The sequence below is a fragment of the Enoplosus armatus genome, chromosome 10 (genome assembly GCF_043641665.1).
Source record: "Enoplosus armatus isolate fEnoArm2 chromosome 10, fEnoArm2.hap1, whole genome shotgun sequence".
Classification (NCBI taxonomy): domain Eukaryota; kingdom Metazoa; phylum Chordata; class Actinopteri; order Centrarchiformes; family Enoplosidae; genus Enoplosus; species Enoplosus armatus.
Window position 1 is genome coordinate 14,654,404 of NC_092189.1, and position 23,701 is coordinate 14,678,104.

General features: G+C 42.5%; 1 protein-coding gene across 1 annotated transcript; it reads left to right on the forward strand.

The window, feature by feature from the left end:
* Positions 1-8,051: 8,051 nt before the first annotated feature.
* Positions 8,052-23,511, forward strand: lnx2b (ligand of numb-protein X 2b). Its single transcript, XM_070912993.1, has 10 exons — positions 8,052-8,236; positions 12,949-13,545; positions 15,381-15,574; positions 17,296-17,495; positions 18,937-19,368; positions 20,532-20,675; positions 21,529-21,703; positions 22,606-22,849; positions 22,949-23,107; positions 23,199-23,511. The coding sequence occupies exons 2-10, from the start codon at positions 13,139-13,141 to the stop codon at positions 23,332-23,334; spliced, it is 2,091 nt and encodes a 696-aa protein (XP_070769094.1). The 5' UTR covers positions 8,052-8,236; positions 12,949-13,138; the 3' UTR covers positions 23,335-23,511.
* The last annotated feature ends 190 nt before the right edge of the window (positions 23,512-23,701 follow it).

The following is a 23,701-nucleotide window of genomic DNA, read 5'->3' on the forward strand; positions in this document are numbered from 1 at the left end:
TCACAAAGGCTTTCTGGAACAACAGAGCCAACCAGAGGAAATGACAGCCTGATCACAAGATGTTTCCCTCACTCCCCCCTCTAGCTGCCTACTGGGGGTGGAAAAGGGTGTGTCTGTGTGTGTGTGTGTGTGTGTGTGTGTGTGTGTGTGTGTGTGTGTGTGTGTGTGTGTGTGTGTGAGAATGTGATACTGGCTTTCACCTCTGAAAACTGAAATTTTGATGCAGTGGAGGTAATTGCAGTAATGGTTATGAAACAAGTGCAGAAGTTATTACTGCCCCAAGATGGGCTTCAGACACTGAAGTTATAGTTCATATTAGCAATTCAAGCAATCAGGCGACTACTCTAAAGTTCAGGGGTATTTGAATCGTGTTACTTGCAAATCACTAAAATTCTGAGAGCCAGGATGAGAAACGTGCTCGAAAGTAGAAACACATTTTTTTGCTCCCCAGAGCAATAAAAGAGCCCCACTTTGAAAATGCTTTGATCTCACTGTCATATGTGTGTGGTTTGTAATACTTGAGATACTGGGGCGTCTTTCTTTAAAGATAAGTGGTGTGACGTGGACTCATGCTGTATCTTATCAATTAATGCTTCAGCAATCAAACAGGACACCACCAAGAATCTGTTGCCACTCTGTCTCCTGTGCTGTCCTTCCTCTGCCCCTTGCATTGCCTTTACCCACCAGTATTTGTATAGAATACACATAGAGCACTGCCCTCTTCCTGTATGTATATCCCCCTCCCGAATGAGCACTTCCTCCATGCAGCAAAGTAGTGCGGGAGCAGCCTGTGTGCCTTTGTGTCTCTGGAACTGGCACGTAGCAGTAGTTGTAGGCTGGCTGAGGCATTGTCATTCCCTGGATGTCATGCGCAAGTCAACCCTTGATCTCCCACTTTGAAGTGCATCGCTGGAGGATCCGAGAGACCCGTCTGTGTATCTGGTGTGAGCTCACAGCAGTCAGCAGAGGGCGCCCGATACCAGGGAGGCCGCGCCGAGGCCTGAGTCACTGTCATCCTCACAGACTGGTGCAATAAAATTCTCACCTCATTATCTGAGACAGTCACATCACAGGCTTGTGTTGGCAGGGGAGGGGAAAGGGGAAGAAAGGGTGGGGGGTTGGGGAACAGGCTAGGGTGGGTGACACCTAAGTCTGTCTGTATGTAAGTGTGTGAAAAATCAGGCATAAGTACAATTCACTGTGGCACCATGTTGACACCTCGACCAACAAGGCTCAGGCCAAACTGCCGCACTCCCCGGCTCACTTAACAGGGATGGGAGACTTGTTATGCATAGGAGCCTAATTTTGAATTAATGGTTTCTGTGATGGGTTAAACTGTGAAAGGTTGTCAGGGTTTGTTAGGAATAATAAATGCAATTTTGCACCTCATTACCGGGAACAGGCTTTATTACAACAAACACTGAATCTACTGTTTTCTCAGCCCTGCAGACCAGCACATGTGCTTAAATACAGTGTGTGTCAAATGTGCAGTAAATGTGTAGCCTTTAGGAGTTCATTTGTGTAACAATGTAGATAGACATTATAGACAGATCTATAAATTGTGGGATTAATATTACTGCAAATATTACCCCATTTGCAGTGATATATTCAGTTGTGCATTTGGTGTTGCTTTTTTTTTTTAAACAGCTGTGAGGATTACAAAAAAGGTGAAAAGTCGGTGATTTTAAAAATAATTTAATTTGGAATTAGTGCAAAAATGTCATATTGTTTTGTGTGATTTCTATTTCCCTTGTAAAAAACTTAACAAGGATTGATGCATTACCTATTTAGTCAGGATGTAGATGACCAGGAGGGCCATTGTCTGTGGGGATGCAGAGGAAAACTTCTGGCAGCTGGTGCCCCCTTATCTCCCCATGTACAGCCAATAAATCAATATCAAATCTAAGGAACAGGAAGCCAGATGGCCTTCCCACAACCCACTAGGCCAGGGCACTCTCAGGGCCTCCTCGGCTACTGTACCACCGGTGCATGCAGCAGTCCTTTGAAGACATACACATTCAACAAGCAGCTCAATGAATGACTAAAGGGAACAAATAAGCTGTTACGACTCTGCTCAAATCAGTGTTTGTGTTTCCATCCACATCAAAGGCCTCAGTCTGTTTGATATGCAGCCCCCACACCTTGATCCGAGCCATGTACAGGTAGAGAGGAGGAGCAGTCCATTGAGAAGAGAGAGGGTCATGTGGTTGCTTCTCTCAGCCCTGGCTCGAGGGTAGTTGACCCAGACGAAGGGTCTGGTGGTGTCTCTTGTTCCCCAGGGAGCTATTGCTCCTTACACCCATCACTAGACACATTATTTATTGGGTGGCCTATTGATTATATGCTTTTAAGGAATATTCACAACATTTGGAGCAGTAAAAAGAGGAAACATCTTGCAATCAGAGATTAAAATGAATCCCAAATTCATTAAAGTAAACATAGCAGCAAGACAGAGAAACTGATGGCTGGCTTGGAGTCAGGCCAGCGAGGTCAGTTACCTAAACACGTCCCGCCAGACTCATCTTGATTTCTGTGTAGGCCAGGGGTCGGGTTAAACAGTAGTTTGATTGAATGGCTGTTCACAGGCCAGTGTGAAATGCCAGCTCTATTGCAATGTGGGAGTGGGAAAGAGGGGGTTTCTCTGGCCTTTGTGTGGCCCGCGGTCTTAGAGCACGGTCCCCATTGTTAGAGGCTGACCAGCCAGCCCCTCAGACTCTCCTTTGCCCTGCTTTGTCTCGAGCAGCGTGACCATTTCCTTCATCCAGGTCAGGGCAGGGTCGTGACTTTGGACACCAGTCTTCCCTGTCTGTCTGCTCAGCCTGCATACTCATAAATGCATATAACACAGGGACAGATGCATTGTGGTCGCAGGTCAGGGTTAAAAATGTAGCTGTGTTGGAGCAAAATGAAACCTACAATATTAAAAATAAAATAAAGTGAGACTGACATGGTTCTTTTGTACAAGTAGACACTTATATTCATCTACAATGTACAACTCAGAACACATTTATGATCAATATAATTTGCACGGCGAGAGATATCTCACTTGTGCCTTTTGCGAGTGTGTAAAGCACAGTACCACATGCTCGGAGCTGAGATAACCTCTTTACTGCCCTGAAGTGTCCGAGTTATGTAACTGTGAAGTTTTAGGAGGGTGGACAGTACTTCTTTCCTGAGGCTGGACCTGCCTTATCATGGCCTGGCCATCACGGTGATAAGAAGAGGAAAGGCCAAAGGGCCATAAGGAATAGTGTGCATGGTTCAGGTCAACAGTGTGAGGAGGCTGGACTCAAAGGGGAGGGAAGGTGGACAAGAATATTATCTGATAAGAATCACTGAGGTCTTTTGATCTCGGAGGGGCTGATCCTGGGCTACAGGGTATCATGCTGGGCGGACGAGCAGAACGACACGGCAGGTACAAACAAGTGAGCCCTTGAAGATCATCTGGGGCTAAGCATATTTACACAGGGAAGGCTGGAAAGACTTTTCCGATGCACACACACACACACACACACACACAAACATACAAGCTTGTTGTCCTCAGGATTTCACACTATAGTTGCATTAAAGATTCAAGGTTTGCTTTATTGTCCCACATTGTAGGAAATCTGGATTGGGCTTAACATGTTTATCTATAAGAAAGCACAAATAATGCCTAATTTGCTGATAAAGTTAAGTGACCAGCCAATTCCTGGTTAATCATATAATAAAAAAAGACAAATCTGTTTCTTGGTGCAGCAGATCTTTACCAAAGTCAGCCAAGATCGGGCAATAAATTCAAAACCCACAAATGACAGTGAGCCCACTGAAGAGCCCACTGGGTTTTGTCTTGTAAGTCACTGATTAAAAGCCGTCATGTGGAGGCCAGACAGGACCCGGGGCTGCAGTGCAAGCTGTGACCTGAACCAAATGCCTCGCAATTGCCCAGGGCAAGATGGAGGAGGGATTTTTTTTTTGCCTGGAGTGGCCAGAGGGGGGGTTAGCAAGCTGCTGCAGAGTTAAAAGTGTCCTTAGTTTCCCCTTAGCAACAGTTAAAAACAAAAGAGCAGATACACATGTACTGTGTCTAAAGCCTCGCTCTCGTTGCCCAATGACGTGTAGTCCTTGAAAGTTAGAGGACAGCTTTGGTGATATTCTTTTTTTGTTTCTTTGTTTTTTAATTGTCCACAAATTCCATAAAAAGACCAAACTAAATAGTATTGTCTGTGGCAAACAGATAACAGACCTCCATTGTTGTCCGAAAACCATTATAAACACATAAATGAGCCACACCATTGCACTGGCTGACATTACAATGAATGCGCGTGCTGTAGTTTTATTCTATCGCACCTTCACCTTCCTGCTGCAATAAATACTAACCACAGCACCAAATGTAATGTTCGCTGCGAACTACGGTTCTCAGCTGTTTTGGGAGATTATTTAGCCCTTTTAAAAAATGAAAGTATATATTCGTGAGCAGTTTACATCTTCAGTAGGAATGAATGGGCTTGAGGCTGCAAGCAACAGAGAGGCTGAGGCAGAAAATATCAAGAGATGGACTAGCCTACTGTTGGTTTTGTTGACAATAACAAAAATATAGAATATTTAATGGTGTTATATTCAGATAATCACAACAAAGCCACTGAGCTCTGTTTTTTAACACAGGCTTTTATTTTGTAATGTGATCCAACTGGAGATTTCTCCTCACAACTTGAAAATAAGGATTATGGTTTCTTTTTAAATGTGTCCTTAGTTCTCATCAAGCCAAGACAATGACAACAAGGTATCAGCAACCTGTTACATCCACGCTCCAATTAAAAGAATTAAGATGTAAGGGGCCTTCATTATCAGCTCTCTCTGAAGGACATCAAAGGCCGCGGTGGAGTGAGAGTGCAGCTGCCCTGACGGTGTGAGTTTCTCCTCTCTCACTCTCAGAGGAACTTGTTTGTGTTGAGGATGTTTACTGATCCCAGGAAAGACAAACAGCCTCTTTCTTGTTTGTAGGTAGCGAAGCTCAAAGCTGTGGGCCAATTCTGTGTGTGTGTGTGTGTGTGTGTGCGAGAGAGAGAGAGAGAGAGAGAGAGAGAGAGAGAGAGAGAGAGAGAGAGAGAGAGAGAGTGAGACAGAGCTTCAGGATGTATTGTATTGTTAGCTTTGTGTTTATCTTGTCTCTGTGTTTTCACCCCACTTCCAAGTTTCCCAGCAGAAGCTCACCAAATTCAACGCTGTGAAATACAAGTCGCCAAAAAACAAAATGCAGCCAAGGCATGCCAAAAGGCAGTTACACACACCAGATGTCTGCAAAATATCTTAAATCTGCGAAGTCATTAAAATTTCTGGTGATGTTATGATGAGTGATGGCTTTGCTTCAGTCTAATAATCAACTCATTCATCACTCTGCCATGTGTAATTAATCGATAACAAATAGTCATTAAACTCTAAATTTCTGAGCAATTTCAAGCATCTCAGGAATGATACCTCATCTAAACACATGGTGTCACTCTCTCTCATCTGTGCTGATAATGCATTCTCCAACTGTTTGTTACTCGGTCCACATTTATCACATCCCATCAAGCTGTCATGTTGTTGTAAGCCATGTTTTTGGCAAACTACGTCTAACTCGGACCATCAAAAGTGTCACCATGAAATACAATATGTGATTAGATAGGAGAACCTTTTAAGTCTTGTTTTTAATTGTTTTTATATCGAGGGTTTCATATGTTGTACAGATTATGAAGCCCTTTGAGGCATATATGTGATTTTATTTGAATAAAATTGACTTCACGTCTTAAATCTGTTCATGGCAATATCATTCAAGCTTATCATGTTTTAAAAATCTATTTTTGGTTAATTTGTAGGTAATTGTTTGGAGTATGATGGCCAATGAATACAGCATGTATATTACTTTTTCATTTAGGCAGGAGGCAACGTTAAGATGTGAGGAAATCACTTTTTAATATGAATGATTACACTTTATACACATTATACTATAATTCAGTTAAAACTGATAGGAAAACCTCCTGGCCGTCTTATGAAATACAGACCAGTTGACATCTGTATTACCACAATGGAGTGTCTCCTTCTGTGAGCTTGTATCAGCAAATGTCACTTTGTACTGAGGTTTCCTACCACAGCTATAAATCCTGGGGGAAACAGGCTTTCACAGAGACGTTTTATGGCGCAGAGACTTCCCTTCCATTCTGCAGGGGGTATGGTGCTTTACACCGTGTGTTCATGTGTCACAGTCCTTTTAACCCAAAACCAGAGGTATTTTTCTATTCAGCATCATCCAGGTGTTCGCTGACAGAGAAGACAAGAAGTTTGTAATGTAGCTTTGTATTAAGCAAAGGGTGACGATATAAACTAAATCAAATGTTTTCATCTGTGTTTAGTGTGGCTCAAATGCAGCAGTGGAAGAAGTATTCAGACCTCAAGTAAAAACAGCAATACTACAGTGTAGAAATACTCTGTTACAAGTAAAAGTCCTGCATTCAAAATCTTACTCAAGTGAAAATATAAAAGTATGACACCTAAAGTACCAAAAGTAAAAATACTCACTATGCAGGAGGGTTGATTTCAGAATCATTTACATTATTTTACTGGATTATAATTAGTGATTCATTAATGTTTACATCACTTTAATGTTGCAGCTGGTGAAGGTGGGGCTATTTCTAATTACGTTATATACTGGTGAGTAACTTAACCTATAATATCATAATGTATTAGCTTATTTATATTTTGTATTAATGATCTAAATCTGCAAAGTAACTAGTAACTAAACCTAGCAAAGACATGAAGTGGAGCAGAAGTATAAAGTACAAGTATAAGTACCTCAAACTACTTAAGTACAGTGCTTGAGTAAATGTACTAAATTATATTCCATCACTGTTTAAATGACTGAAGAGCCGATTACAATTACACAGTCACATAAACACTGACAGCAAAGCAGCAACAAACAGTTCTTTTCGTCACAATTTCCCAGAGCCCGAGTTGACATGTAACATACCAGGAAAACCAAAAAATACACATATTTGAGGAGCTGGACGTTTTTTGACTTAAACGATTAATCAAATTGTTGCTAGGTAACTTTCTGTCAATCAACTATTCAATTAATTGGCTAATCGGCTCAGCCTAGGCTGGATTTCAAGCCTGGAAAATTGGGCAACTGCCCCAGGGCCCGGACCTCCAGGGGCCCCAGAAGCTTCTTCATGAGAATTTGTCTGAGAATAATCAGCTGACATGATAACATAGCAACATAACATGATAGCCTGACGATGGGCCCTGGAGTAATAACTGATATTGAGACCTTGTCTAGTTTTTATGAGCTTCATATTTTCTTTTTTGGCTTATACGTTGCATATTCCCACGTTTATAAGTTTAATCAAATGACCATATAGCACACCTGAGGTCAGGTAGTACTCTAGCATAGAAAGAACTGTAGAAGTTAGGTCAACCTGGGGTCCAGCAGCTCATTTAGACCCAAGGCCCCATAGCAGGTTAATATGACCATTGTTTCAGCTCTGACAGCCATCAAAACACAACCACCTATATGAAAAAACAGACTTCCTGAATACTTTTGCTGTATAAAGTAACATAAAATGGACTTACTCTAGTAAAGTACAAGTACCTCAAAATTGTACTTATGTAAGGTACTTGAGTAAATGTACTTTTCCACTGCTGCACCATGATTAAGTAATGATACTTTGTTTGTCTGTATTCATATAGAAATATAATACAAATATGATATAGGTATACAATGTAAAAACTATAACATATTAACACAATATAGTATAATATAGTATTGGATATAGTAGCCTATAGGGTGAAATGTAGTAATATAACAGAATATATGTGGTTATTTCATTGTAGAGTAGCAGTTTGTATTAGAAGAGACAGAGAGAGGTAATAGTGTATTTATGGATACCTGCAGCAGCAGCAGCAGAGCTGTGTGTGTACACCTGCGTGGACTTCTTCCTGTGTGATCGTCTGTCGGTTTACAAATATGTTTGCTCGAAACTGGGAAAGTCGCCCAGCCTTCGCCTGTAGGTTGAACTACACCTGGGACAGCGGGGCTGTGGTAACTCACCCACAGCAATGCGGTGAAAAGAAAATGTCAGGAGACCTCGGCGGTGTGGCTGCTGTCCAGTCTTTTGGGGCTGTTTGAAATTAAACTCGTTATTCGCCGAGTTCACAGTGGTCTCTTTGTTTAAGCTAGCGACACGTTAGCTGCTGCTTCCGGAAAACAACCTTCACACAGGTAAGGCGAGTTTCGGTCTCGACTTGAGCAAATTCTCCTCGTTTGTGTAAATAGACACGAAACGAGGCTGCGGCAGACTTTTAGGGGTGTATCAAGAGTGTGTTTAATGGTAAAACGTAGATGTATTAGAGCACGTATTCACTCGCTGACAGAAAAGTGAGTTTCCGTGCTCAAGGTGTGTAGCAGTTAGCGCTTTCTCAGCAGGTTATGCGCTGAAGGTGAAGCCACAGCAGCTCAGCACTTCAAAGTTTAACTGCCATATTAACCATGATACCTTCAGTGTGACTGATACCTATGAACCCCAACTTTTATTACCTCTTCTGTCATTTGGATCTGTCACATTGGTGTAGTGATTAGGACCAAACCAACAGCCATGGGCTGACAAGAGGGGGGCAGTGAGTTATTTATGGTCCCAGTGACAACACACACATCCAGGCAGGGCTGGAAAGTGATTACAAATGTCCTTGTTACTGTTATTGAGTGGCTTCTTCATGTACAAATTACAACTGTGGAGAGCAACACTTAAGTTTGGATTGGTTTCTACCTGTGTGTAGTCATTTTGAAATGGTGGAAAGGAAATAAGTACTTTTACTGAAGTACTGAACTTTGAGTGTACTTTACTTGAGTATTTCCATTTAATGCTACTTTTATCTTTGACTCCACTACATTTCAGAGGGAGATGTTGTGCTTTGTACTCCTCTACAGTTATTTGATTGCTTATTTGAAAACCTATGATCAGTTTATAAAATATGATGCATCATTATAGATTATACTACCCCACAGTATATGTAGGAGTTGCACATTTTCTCCACCTCGACCAGCTTCAACAGTACAATGCCGCTCACATATTAGTGCTTCATCAATAATATTACTGTAATTCAATACATAGCATTCTGAGCCGAACCATTCTGCATGTTGAGTTATTTTAAGCAAAACGTCTTTCACAGCTGGTCGTGATGCAAAAGTGGCACAAATGCTAAAAGTGGGCCTATGTGTAGCTAAGACGTTACTTCAAAGACTAGTCTTCAAAAGGGCTACTAGGGTTTTCAACAAGGGTAATCTGACTTCACCTTGAATATTTCAGCAAGGTAACAGTACTCATGTTTGACAAAAAAAGAATATATTCTAATATTTGTGCCACGTCTGCAGTAGCTATTGCAAGTACGCAGACAACAGAGTAAATGTTTTTAATATGAATTGTGAAAAAACAACCTTCATGCTGGATAGAAAGTTAACATTCTTGGCTGATGATAAGCTGTGTTTGTGTGGTATGTGCAGGCAGGCCGTTGCATAGTGGGAGGCTCAGAAGCCCTGTGAATATAAGCTGTAACCTCCATGTGTGATTTGTAGGCGAGACCCTGGTACCAGACCACACGAGAGTCTGCAGTGAGGCTGAGAATCCAGGTTTGATTGTATGAATGAAGAAACCGGGAATATGACACTCAGGTGGTTTGTGTTGTTTGAGTTTTTGAGTATTTCCTGCTAATGGATATGCAATGCAAATGTTGGACATCGTATTTAAAGTAGGAGACTTTGCATGTTGTTGCTATAGCAGTTACATAATGTTCAAACAGTGCTCAAAATAGATGGCATTTTATTTTTATTACACAGGAAATAGAGCTTTAAAGACAGGCATTGATCAGAGAAAACTGTAACTCGTAATGTGTAATTGATGCAGCCATAAAAGTGTAATCCTAGACGTCTTTTCACTTGATTATGTCATACTCAGACACCGATGATTAAGACTCATTCACCTCTGGGTAGCAATTTAATTCATTTTCCATTTCATGTGCAGGATTTATGTTGTTATTTCTATTAGTAAGACCAGACATTGGTGTGAGGTAGAGGCAGACATGACACTCCTCCTGTCTCATGGACTCTCATGGAGAAATTATTTGTCTAACATGGCCTCACCTGTGTTCACCGAGGGTGTGGCAACACATGTGACTCACTCATATCAACCATCCAAAGCCAGTGATTCGGCTTTGAAGGGACGCCACCTCGGGTAATCCTTTGGGAGACTGGAGGACACCGTAGGGCCACAGACATTTCCCTTGAAAGCTTAGACTGTCACATGATTACAAGGCATTTGATTTGGATAAGGCCTTCCCTCATCAAGGCTGGTTGTACTGGGCAGATATGCTTTGGTTGGCTCAGAATGTGTGAAAACATATTTCACCCCATCTATTACAAAACTGTCGTGTTGTTGTGCTGGTTTCATAAACACTGACTTAAACTCCAGTCTTAAATGTTTCTTTAAGTGTGGGATTCCTGTGAAATAACTTTCTTGCTGAAGTACAGGATCAGGATTAAGATTAATACACATCTGTGAAACTGTACTTGTGATGTTGAGGTAGATGTTGATACAAAGAAAACAGTAGATGTCAAAGCCCAAGGTTACGTCTTCATTGTTTTCTCTGACCAACCGCCCAAAACATCAAGAAGTTTAGTTTTTCATTATCAATTAATCGGCGTTTGGCCTATAAAATGTCTGAAAATAAAAAAACGCCCATCACAATTTCCCAGAGCTTAATGTGGCGTCTTCAAATTGCTTGATTTGTCTGAACAAAGACATTCACTTTGCAATGAAAAACAGAAAAGCAGCAAAGCTTGCATTTAGAAAGCTGTCAGTAGTGAATCAACTAATAGATTCATTGACTAATCAATCAATTCTAATCGTTTCTGCACTAGACTTTTTTTTTTTTTTTTACATTATGCTTTTGCATTTGGCAAGTCTCCATTTCACATTGAGAATCCCGAAAAAGACGAGTACCCTTGTTTATTGATGTCACAGTGTATCCTTGAGTAACATGGAGATATACTGCTGATGTCAGTTCGGTGATGGTGGACAGTGATGGATGGTTTCAGAGCGAGCCACCTTCAGACCCAATAATCAGGAGGGTCTCCAGGGTCGCCGCATGTCTTCCTGTGAAGTTGACCACTGCTCTAATGAAGACATGCTGCATCCTCACTGGGTGCTCTCTGTGGCCAGCTGTGACTCCCAGCTAGTGCACGTCACTTTATCACAAAGCAAATAATACACCTTAGGTATAAAGCGATAGGAGTGAAACAGTGAACGTTTAATTGATAAGAGAATCAGCTGTACCCTCTTGCAGGGTTTGTTGTATTTTTTTATCTGTTGTTTCACATTCTTGCACCAGGTCATGTGATTTCCAAATAAATGGAGCACAGCCTGGTTTCTTACAGTGCCTCCCTCTCCTGTGCTACATGATGCGTGATGCCTATCCATTACAGGACGAGGTATCACTTGTACAAAGTAACGACAAAGAGAGAAAGACGGCCTGTGTGACCTCAGCCGGTGTGCATGGATGTGGAGAGCCGTGTGCACACACATTTGTAATCAGTCTTGTGTGTTTGCAATCAGTCATTCAGCTATTGAGAGTACTTTACCTGTGGTAGTGCAGCATCAGCAGTCTGAGCCCCCAACCCCCCAAACACACACACACACACACACACACACACACACACACACACACACACACACACTGTATATACACACACGCACACACATTCACTGGCATTGACAGAGGTAGAAGGAACACTTCTCCTCTCCTCCTACTCTGCCTAGTTACACCAATTCCCCCCTGCATTCCTCACACCGGTGCAGTCACAGCTCATACACATGCATACTCATGCACACAATTATGTGTCCACACACACACACACACACACATTATTCTGACGGTGTGCTGGTGGAGAGGCAGGGCTCTGGTTTCATTCAGGCTTCAGGCAGCTGGTAGGTTAGAGTCTCGTGTTTGCGTGCGGTGGCTACTGGGCTCTTGACAGCAAAGATATCATCTCGGGTGAGTCGCTCCAAGGCAATAACACAGAAGATAAAGCAGTCTTTTTGTGGCTGAAATCTGGACTGGGGTCACATGGAGAAACCAACTGAAGGTAGTGAATTCATTGTGGTGGCTTATTTTCTTCTTTTGCAACAGAACATTTGTCTTTACTCCCTTTGTGTTCTTAGGACAAAGTCATGTGTTTTTAAGGTGGTGTTTTGTGCATTTCTGTACCACGTCTTCTGAAATGATGCCTGTCAAAGTGTTCAGCACAAAACTTGTATATGACCAGAGCAGTTAATAAATGATCACCCTTTAGATTTCATGTCATTCAAAATACATACACATGCTGTTTTAGTGGATGCAATTCATGTTACATGCTAGATCTAACTCAATGTGTTTGGTGTAATTTGTGGTCAGTTTGTTATATTTGTTCGTCTGTGGAGTAAGTGGCCAAAAGTTTCTCCAAGAATGCGTTTCTAACCAGCACTCTCCTTATGAGAGGGAATTAAAGGAGATTAGTAGCTGCACAAAGGGATGGAGACCACTGCCGATTGGGTGCAAGGGGTCATTAGTGATGGGGGTTGTATTTCTGCCCAGTTCATTCAAAATTCTTACTCTCGTGTAGTGCCATGTCTTTGTTCCTTCCCATTAGCAGGGGTTTGACTTTAGTCTGCTTTCTCTTGCCTCATTTCACAGAGTTTAGCCCTTTCAGTGTGGAGCACGGTGACTTTTAGCTGAGATGAGAATTCCTTTTGTCCCTCAGGAAACTAGCTGAGAGGAAGCAGCTGCAGCTTGCTGCCATATTGCCACTGCTCTGTGGATTTGTCATTTCCTGTGGAGCTGGCCAGTATGAGCAGAAATAGTCCAACTTCTGCAGAAGAACTTACTGTGTTTCTCTCTCAACAGAAAATCCATATGAAGACATGGAGATAACATTTTTGACTCTGGATCATTGTTTCACGTTCACAGTTTGAATGGATTCAGCTTTGGGCATGCAGACTTAGATTTATGAAATATATCAGACACTTTTTAAGGAGATAAGAGGACGCAGATCTTTTCCAGAGACACAGAAGTCTGGACTGGGCTCTCTCAGCCAATGGCTACAACAGAAACCAAAGTTGCCGGCAGCAGTAGCACTGCCGGTCTGTCGTGGGCGCGGGTATGTAAAGAGTGTGGCCAGCAGCATGATGGCCTGGAAAGCCACCTGTACGAGTACCAGGATGAGGTGGACGATGAACTGGTTTGCCACATCTGTCTGCAGCCCCTCCTCAGACCTATGGACACCCCTTGTGGTCACACTTATTGCTTTCACTGTCTGAGCAACTTCTTGAAAGAACAGGACTTCTGCCCTGTGGACCGCCAGCGGCTGCAGTTACACCAGTGCCGTCCCTCCAGTCTGCTGGTCAGGAACCTGCTGGACAAGCTGACTGTGATGTGCCCCCACAATGCAGAGTGTCAGCAGCAGATGCAGCGCTGTGAACTGCAGCCTCACCTGCACAATAGGTAAGACTCTGGATGGCATGCTGACAGGTCATGACAACAGTTTCAGTGGCTATTGTGACGCCTCTGACTGAAATGATTGTTTTACATGTTCCCTTTCTTTATCAAATACAAGGGGGTGCTCACAACATCATGAGCAGCCATATTATGTAATGTAATCCTGTGTGAGGGTTTCACAAATACTACCTTTTGACCCTGCAGTCACATCTGGTAAAAGCTGTAGAAAAGTCAGATCAGAGTCTGTGGAAGACATAGGATGCAGCCATGCAGATGTTCAACAGTTTCACACAGAATATAAAGGCAATGCAGGAATGATATAAGACAGAGGGAGGCTACATCAGTGTAGTTAGAGTCCTGGAATTCATCAATTTGTCAAGAGGCACAGGGAGGCTTTTAGCAGGGATTTGAGGCACAGGTTCAAATGGAGACCAATGCTTATCAGGCATATCAGGGAGAATACAGCTGAAGAGTTGTTTATAGCAGAGTAGTATATCATAGTACAAGGCAGTGGGCATATATACAAAGCAGTGAGAGCAGGTTAATAATTCATAGCAAGATAACGCTGTATAAAGAAAACATATCAATTACATATTCCTTCCAGAATTTAATTACTTTTTACTCCACAAGTTTGTTGTTTGTTTGTTGCGAGGATTCAATGTGTCTGATGCCATACTGATGTTTGTCTCTGGTTCTCTAAGGTGTTGAACACTTCCTACTATCCACTGTAAACAAATACCACTGACCCGTCAGGTGGTCAGTAAAGGAATAGTTTGACACTATAGAAGATATGATTGCTACTCTCATATTTGTCCATTTAATAGGACGCTTCACCCAGCTAGGTTAGCTTAGCATGAAGAGAAACCGCTACCTTTTGTTTGGTAACAAAATCCGCCTACCAACACGTTATATCTTGTTTGTTTAATTCATACAAAATTTAAGTGTAAAAATTACAAATTGCAGCTGGCTTGTAGTTTCATATTTATCTTACAGACATGAGAGTGGTATCGAAATTCTCACCTAACTCTCAACAAAAAAGCAAAGCAAGCGTATTTTCCAGAACATCAAACTATTCCTTAAAGTGGATGCATAATATAGTCATTTATTGTACTGTATCAATTGTCTCCCCCATATACATATATGCACGTACCTCTACTTGAAGGTAAACATCATGAATTTCTTTAAGGTAAGGCAAAAGAATTCTGACTACTTCTCAGAAATGTAAAATCTACATGCCCTTCCAAAGACTGTTTTTTCCCTCTTTCAAGCTGTTCCATTCATTCCTGTTAGCTCTATGAACACACAAACTTGTAATTATTGAGCTCAAGGCGAGGTGCAGGTCGGCCGTCTTGTTTTTCACATGGCCAGAGCGGGGCTTATCATCCTGCTGGCCAGCCATGACGCAGTCAGTTGCGGGTGGCAGATTGTCCTGCTGCAGTCTCTCTGTGCAAACAAAGAGGAGACAAAGTTCAGGCATGAGGAACAAGCAGCAGTCCCAGCACTCTGACTGACTTAATCAGACTCAACCTATCTCACCCAGACTCCCTGCAATGCAGTGGCATTGTCTACTCATCTGCATAGTGCTTCTCTTCTACATCTCTTTGCTCTTCTTGTCTCCTCTTTGCCCTCTCAAAACACGTTTAACGTCCGTTTTCTTTCTCTCTAATTCTGTGTTCGTCCACCCCTGGCACTCCTTGGTAACCTGAAACATATCAGAGCATCCATTTCATCCTAAAGATTGATATTCACATATGTTGTTTCTAAAAGAGTAAAATAACTGGTCAGTCATCAGCCATATCATTCTCTTTAGTAGTTTCCTCCATGTTCCCGTCTTTCCTCAGATGTCCTGTTTTTAGAAGACTGAGGGAGGAAGCAGAGAAGAGGAAGAGGCCCTCGTGGAATGAGCTAAAGGGACGTAAGGGTGACGGGGAGTCGTCTGGTGATGCTAAACATTCAGTGACTCTGTCCCGAAATCCCACCCGGGATCAGCCTGAGCCTGGGCTGATTAATCCTGCCTATGAAGAAAGCGAGGATGGTATGGAGTCATTTCATCATACTAACAACCACCATTATATCAGCCATTCAGTCTGTTTTCTGTGCAAATAACACAGCACAGGTACAGTGACTTTTCTGTTTTCTTTGTACCCACGTACACACAAACATGATCATTAGAGTCACCACAGGAAATGATTTGCAGTAGGCGGCTGGTCATACTCTGGCAGTGACACTGAATAATGTTTATAGAAGCTTATAGCTTGAACAGAAATAGTTTCCATGCTGGGGTAATTGCAAAACCTAAATCCTTGTGCCCATCCCCTTCAGTGGGGGCGGTTGTCAAAACACACAGACGGGAAATGCTGATGTTTTTAGCCTCGAGGTGATTCTGAGTCTGTCTCAGGTGAATCATCAGCCAAGTCGTAGGAACATGTACCAGCTCACAGATGTTTTAACCAAACTGTCTCATCACAGGGAAAAACCCTAAAAGCAACTTGCCAGCCAGTACCACGGATCAAAGTCCAGTAAAACATAGTTGCCAGGCAACTGGTTATCAGTGTCCACAGAGAAGTTTTCATTGTTGTCATTATAATCTCTATTTTAATCAAATTACTGCTGTGTGCTCTTTAAATCTCTGATTTACAATGAGCTAACAACATTTATTGATTGTTAATTTTAATTTTATATAAATATGTCGGCATATTGACTCATCCAGGTTTTACTATCTCTGTAGTCAGCCGCGTTCATGCCTTTGTAGCGCTTGAGGGACTAAAAAGATTAAGTCACACTGCTGAGAAGTTAGCTGTAGCTAGTAAATACTTGTATGCTCTGTGTGTACACAAAGATCAATCAAAGGTTGAAATACTCTGTAGCTCTGTGTTCTACAACTTTCCATTGTGTTTCCTATCTGTGTTACTGTTCACTGTGTGCTGTAAAAACAAACTTAAGTTCAAAAAGAGGTTATTGGTTGACACAGCATTGTGTAATTTCATGCATACCTCTACTGATGAAGAGATACTCCAGAATTTTGGTAAATATAGTTTCTTGCTGTTAGGTAGGAGTTAGATGAAGATCCATATCTCTCGTCATGCATTCAGAGAAGAGATTTATACAAGATATGATTCCCAGTTCTGCCCATCATTTCTACAAGTTATAGTAACATTGTGCTCACTTGAGTAATTGTGGAGAACATGGTGACATGATTATTAAGAAGTCAGAAACACAAGCAGTCCAATAATCAGAAGTTGTGAACAAGCCAACAGTAGCTGGATTATCTACTTTATTTGGTTGGTGAAAGCGAAAGTAAAATGAAATGTCTGGTATAATTCCTCATTGCGCAGGAAAATGTGTACAACAGTAGTGTGTTAGGACAAAGTTGAACCAGAAAGTTGGTCTGTAAACTATGAGGGATGTTGACAATTTAAATAATAATTTTACTGTTTAAATGTGTTTAACTGGAGGTTTGTTTAAAACCTGTATGATTGCCTGAGTGCTCATGTTTGTTGCCCTGTTGGACTAATTTCTTAGTGATATTGTCGCACTCCCAGATTTCAGCTCAGAGAGAGTACGGTGTTATAACTTCTGGTAGGAATGATGGCAAGCATGATGATATTTAAACTTTAACATTCTGTATATTTATCAGGTATATTACAAGGTGCAACTCAGCCAACAGGAGCTGAGGATCTGGAGTTATTTGCTTCATAAACAGGAAATCCAGCCATATTTGTTCCACTTCTTGTTCTCTGTTGCTCTTCCCTCCAGACAACACCCCCCTGCGGTCCAGTCTGGTGGCCGAGTCCAATGTGGTGGAGCTGTTCAGAGAGGAGCCGGAGGAGGAGCTGGGCCTTCGCATCGTGGGGGGGAAAGACACACCGCTGGGGAACATAGTCATCCAGGAGATTGTCAAGGGCTCGCTTGCAGCTCGCGATGGCAGACTGGCCCCGGGGGACCATATCTTGGAGGTGAGAGGGACTCCTAAACTAAATGAGGAAAGTGCTGGGACAATGTAGCCCATAATGTCAAGTATTCATGTCTTCTTCAGCGTGGGAATTCAGACGCATGTTGGTGGCATAGCGTGACACAGTTCAGTTCAGCATATTTTTGCATAAATACCAATGTCAGGGTATTGTAAACAAGGTGCTTTGCAGCAGGGAAAGTAGACATTCAAGATAAACAAGTTTTAGCTCCATGGTAACAAGGCGTGGTTAATATTGTCGGGCCAAACACGTCATGTCAGTGTAAACACCTTTACCAGGCCGCTGACTGAGGAGTCACATAACCAGAGTTATTATGAAACAATGTGGTGAGTTTTCTGCTCGTGGTAATAATTTATTGTGCTACTTTCGACTGCATCTAACGATTATTTTCACAATCTATTAATCTCTTGATTATGTTCTCAATTAATAGATTAATCGTTTGTTCTATAAAACATCAGAAAACAGTGAAACAACATTACATTTGCTTGAAAAAATGACAAACAATTAATTGATTATCAAAATAGAAGCTCACTTGTATGATGTTGAAATATATATTTTATTATCTAAATATTGGAGGTCAGTGTCAACACCCATGTCAATTTTATACGTACCTATTAACAAATTATGAGTATAGTTTAGTATTTTATTTGCAGTAACACTTTTGGTTTCCACAGAAGAGAATGAATTGCAGAATATGACTAACTTAATAAGTTGTGGTTTCCTCTCTTCCAATAATGTCCTCCTCCTCGGGTTTCTACCCTCCAGTTCTCCTGGAATGTGGTACCGCTGTAAACCGAGCTTGGAGACTATTTCGGCCTGGGTCCTGGCACCCCTGCTTCAACGTGTCCTCCAAAATGCAGCTTTTCCTCTAAAGCCAACCAATCCCAATCCTGGAAATGAAAACAAAAACCTGCCAGGCTGTCTCCAGGATGTGAAACATTAGCTGCAGTATTTTTTTTTGGCTTTGCAGAAAGCTGGAGGATATAAAGAGATATATATAAAACAAGTGAAGATTGCATCACTGAGATCTTGAAACGCAATCTTCCTCTTGAATCGATGCATTGATTTTTGTGAAGGCAAATATCACATCGACAGTCTCTTTTTTTTCTTTTTTTAAACAGAAGAGGCAAGCTGACGATAACTTTTAACTAGCATTTGTTATAGTTATGATTTTTCTAATGCAGGAAAAAGACGAAGTCAGATGTGATATGAAAGTCAGATATGTCACAAATTGAAACAGAGCTTTAAGTTTTTACAACGTCAAGTCAGAAAAGGGAAGGAAAAGTAACGTAATTAGTTAATCTCACTTTTCTGCTTAACAAACTTTTACAGTGGCAGCATACATGTACAGTGTGTAGTGCAATGTTTGTGTTTGGCCGCTCCACCTCTGACTGTGTTTCTTCTCTCCGTGGTGTCGTGTCTCTAGGTGAATGACATCAGTTTGGCTTCAGTCCCCCACTCCCGGGCCATCGCAGTGCTGCGGCACCCTTCCCTCCTCAGGCTCACCGTCATGCAGGAGAAAGGTTTCAAATCAAGGGATCCACGGTCTGATCATCACCCTTCCTCTTGCACCACTTCCATTGCCTCTCAGCCCTCTCACAGTCCCCATGGCAATGCTACCTCCAATCACAACCCCGGCACAGTCCTGCAGGTGACGCTAATGAAGAGTCAGCGCTCGGAGCCGCTCGGCATCAAACTCATCCGCAAATCGGACGAGAGTGGGGTTTTCATCCTGGACCTGCTATCTGGCGGTCTGGCAGCCAAAGACGGAAAACTGAGGAACAATGACAAGGTGTTGGCCATCAATGGGCACGACCTGAGGCATGGTACACCTGAGAGCGCCGCCCAGATCATACAGGTATATTTAAGGAAGCCCATTTGCTAATAATGACATACACTGTACATTAACACTGACTGTTCTCTGAAGCATGCCACAAGTTTAAGGACTGATTTCCCTCCTTCCAGGCTGCCTTTGCTTTTGAGTACATTTATGTATGTTGAACATTTACACACCTTCATTTTTGTGATCATGTAGTTGTGAGCATGGACTTGTTTGATCTTATCTGTGTAAGAATTACAGACAGATTTGGGGAATGGTTGCCAAAAAGTCACACTAATGAACTGTGGGGTTTTTTTTTTTTTTTTTTAAATCAAACCATGGCTGAGAAACGAAGAAGACAAACAACATGCAAACATTCTGGAAAGGATAATGTGAATTATGTAGTTAAGTCATAAAAACGCTAGTTAGTTTCCCACAAACACTTGAATGCAGCAACAAGGAAGACTTTCAGAGACTTTCACGCTTTCAATGACTTTGACAATGGTGTAACATTAACAAAAAAAGTCTAAAAACCTCAAGCCTCACTAGCTTAGAAGTTCCAGCATACATTACACACACAATGCAAAAGTGATTAATAAGAGCAAACAAGATGCTGACAATAACATCCTATAAGTAGTCGGGCTACTAATTCGGCCCACGTAAGATTGTGCTGAGCGTGGCACAATAGAAAAGGACTTTACCTCAAGGAAAATAGAACAGGATTCATTCTCAAGACCATGAATTCACCCGACAAATTTAATGATGCCCATTACGAGATCCTGTGGGAAGAATGAACATCCGACATCCAAAATGTCATGACTTTTTGGAGAGTTCTTGTCCAGACATCTCGCTCTAAAGGAAAAGCGATAGTTGGGCCAATTATGCCAAAGGTCCCACTGCGAGCAGGGTAAAAATAAATGTGCCCAAGTGTGTCAAATGTGATTGATTACGTATCTCAAGCACATTTTAAGTCTCTGCAAGTTGAATTCCATCCAGAAATTACTATGAACGAAAAGGCTGCCAGAAAGGTAGCAAATCAATCTGACAACTCATGGAAAAAAGCTGGCAGCAAATTATATTATGTGTTGCACAGAACTTGTAAACCTACCAAAATGAACCCCAGAACATAAATCAGTGATCACAGAATTGATAATAGAGTGATTTGCTGTGGAATTAATTTATTTTCTTTTGTGGGCATGTAGGGGAGTGAGGTGCGTGTGAACTTTGTGGTGATGAGACCTGCAGAGACTCAGGAGGAAGGAGGAAGCAGCAGAGAGGGACAACACAGCAGAGCAGCCAGGAGGCCTGATCCGCAGTACTTCAGGCGCCGGTCCACCTACATGAAGGTAATATGGATTTCCTTGCAAACCGATCCTCAAACTACTACACTGTACCATTCATTTGGGCCCTTGCCAGCTGTTGCTTCCTTCCTTTTACACCACTAAGCACGATGTTGGTCGCAGTATCTTACAAACTTTACATGGTTCTGTTTACACAGTGTAATTGTGACAATCACACTCGGCTGTACCATACACTGTTTCTGTTGGTAGAAAGAATAGCAACCCCCCAGTTGGGCGTGAGAAGCTTTGAGAGCAGACACCTGCGTTGGTGAGCGGAGATGAAAGCCCTTCTCCGGGGCCTCCCTCTGTCCTGATCAAAAGGCCCGGGGTGCTGCTCACTCTGCCGCTACGGGGCCACTGTCTTGTTGTTTTTTGGTTGTTTCTTTGCGTGGCAGAGGATCAAAGCTGGTAACAGTTAGCTTTCGCCTGCAGAGTCGAGCCTTTTTGTCTTGCAGGGGGGGATGGATTCCCTGCTGGGGGGAGGAAGAGCCCCCACCTCCCCCCAGCTTCCCTTCTAATGGTTTACAGACTCCAGAGAGAAACAAGGAGGCTGGTTGGAGCTGTCACTTTCCACACATCTTTTCCACTACGAGAGCTCAGTGTTGATCCTCACACGTTGCCTCTACCCTTACCTCTCAGCTCCTTCTCAAATGTTTCACATTTGTTTCTACAAGTGGTTTTGTGAGAGGAATCAATTAAGTCAAAGGATCCTGGAGAGGCTGAAGTTAACTGGCAGCACAGACTTCATGTCAAACAAAATAAGACAAAACAATAATTCTTGTGGAGAATTTGTGAAACATGACGTCCTGAACAAGGCCTGCAGAATTGAAAAACTTGATGTCTCTTATTGTTCATGTAGGATCCTCCAGGTGGGTTTTCCAGTCAGGAAAAGACTGTGAGCATGAAGAAGGAGCCTCGGCTCTCCCTGGGCATTACCATAGCTGGGGGGAGGGACTGTCGCAGCCGCCTGCCCGTCTACATCACGAGTGTGCAGCCTGTCGGCTGTCTGTACCGAGATGGCACTATCAAAAGAGGTACAAAGCAGCATCTGGTGATCTGCAATTTTGACTTTTAATTTAAACATTTTTATTAGTTTTATAATGTCATTTGTTGTTTGGCTGCAACTAATGATTATTTTTATCAACAATGAATATGCCGATTTTTTTCACAATTGTATTTCTATATTTATTTATTTTTATTTTATTTATTTCTCAGTAAATTGTGAAAAATGCCCACTATAGTTTCCCACAGCTGAAGACGACATCTTCAGATATCTTGTTTGTGTGATCAAAAGTCCAAACATGTTGAGTTTACTATCGTATATGACAAAGAAACACCTCAAACCCTCACACTGGAGAAGCTGGAACCAGCAAATGTTTGGCATTTTTGCTTAAAATCTTAAGCCTAAAACTAAACTGCACAGAAAGGAGTTTTTGTGTATCAGTTCTGTTTGCAACGTAACAGTCGGCTGAATAGGAAAAGGGCAATTCTCTTTTCACTTGTTTCTATTAAGGGATACAATGTCTTGCTCAAGGACACTTAAACAGAGAGGATGTGTGCTAAAATAATGGCTTGACCCTGACTTCTCTGGTTGAGGTGCGGTCAGCAAAGTAACCGTCTGTGTGTGCAGCCTATTCACAAGCGGGGGCTGTGTGTCAGCAAAGCTAAGAAGACCACCTTCTGTCGTCTCTAACTTTGTGATCTGTGATTCTGTGATCTCGCATTTTAAACGTCAGCACAGCTGTTGTCATTATTTATGTTCATTTAGACAACATCCCGACCATGAAATGATTTGGTCAGCCGGCTGTTTGTCCCACTCCTTACCAGATGTTGGCTGTGATGTGCAGTTATGTTATTTGCCAACTTAAAAGAGGAGAAAGAAGAGATTTTGCCGTTTTCTTGTTTCGTTTTCACAACATCATCTGTGTCTCCTCAGGTGACGTCCTGCTGAGCATCAACGGTGTCGATCTGACCCAGTTGACCTACAACGAGGCAGTTTCTGGGCTGAAAGCTCAGACAGCTCAGTCCCAGGTGGTGCTCCGTGTCATCCAGACCCTCTCCGAGGACTCAGAGGAGGACGCAGAGGCTGCCAACAAGGACGAAATGGACCCAGAAGACGACCCGCGAGACGACACCCTCAACTGGACGCCGCTGTGGACTCGCTGGCTGGGATTACCAAGGTAGAGCCGCCTTCAGTTCCACCAAGTACCTGAATTCAAGTGTATTCTGTTGATTTTTATATGAAAGAATGAGCTCCGACTCTGCCCTCGTCGTTTCAGTCACATGCACTGGTGCCGGGACATCGTCTTGCAGAAGACCAACAACGAGAGCTGGGGCTTCAGTATTGTCGGGGGCTACGAGGAGAGCCACGGCCAGCAGCCTTTCTTCATCAAAACCATCGTGCCTGGTACGCCTGCTCACTTTGACGGTCGCCTCAAGTAAGTTAAGCCCAGCCTGACTTCCATATGATGTAATCAGCTGCTGTATCCTTTCATCACTCTTACTCTCCGGCCTGTTTTTTCTCTCCAGGTGCGGTGACGAGATCGTGGCGGTGAACGGAGCCACAACAGTGGGGATGAACAACTCCTCTCTCATCCCCATGCTCAAGCTGCAGAAGAATAAAGTCACCCTGACTGTGGTGTCCTGGCCGGGGAGTCTCGTGTAGCAAAACACACACGTCCCCATTTACTAACTTTTCTTTCCATCGCTCTCTGAGTTGTTCACATGCACACACAGATCTTTGCCCTCGTTCTGCTGCATTCTTGACTGGGCCACTCACTGTCCTTGTCACCTGTCTGTTGATCAGTTATGTAATACAGAGCATGTGTGTACTTAACAACCATCCTGTGTACAATGGAAATTACTTTAGCCTCAGCAGGTACCTGTTTGTTTCGATGTCCTCTCACACTCAAAGGACAGATGATTGCACGAAATGGGTTAAATCAGGGTGCACAAATTATGACAATCAGTGAATTATATCCAAACTGGAAGGACAGCTGGGGTTTTTTAACACCTTTTTGATCCTTTTCTGA

Bases quoted from the DNA above. Each gene is read 5' to 3' on its own strand.
- lnx2b (XM_070912993.1), top strand. From the start codon at position 13,139: ATGGCTACAACAGAAACCAAAGTTGCCGGCAGCAGTAGCACTGCCGGT. The intron at 15,575-17,295 runs GTATGGAGTCAT...TCTTCCCTCCAG, and splicing joins CTATGAAGAAAGCGAGGATG to ACAACACCCCCCTGCGGTCC. The intron at 21,704-22,605 runs GTACAAAGCAGC...GTGTCTCCTCAG, and splicing joins AGATGGCACTATCAAAAGAG to GTGACGTCCTGCTGAGCATC.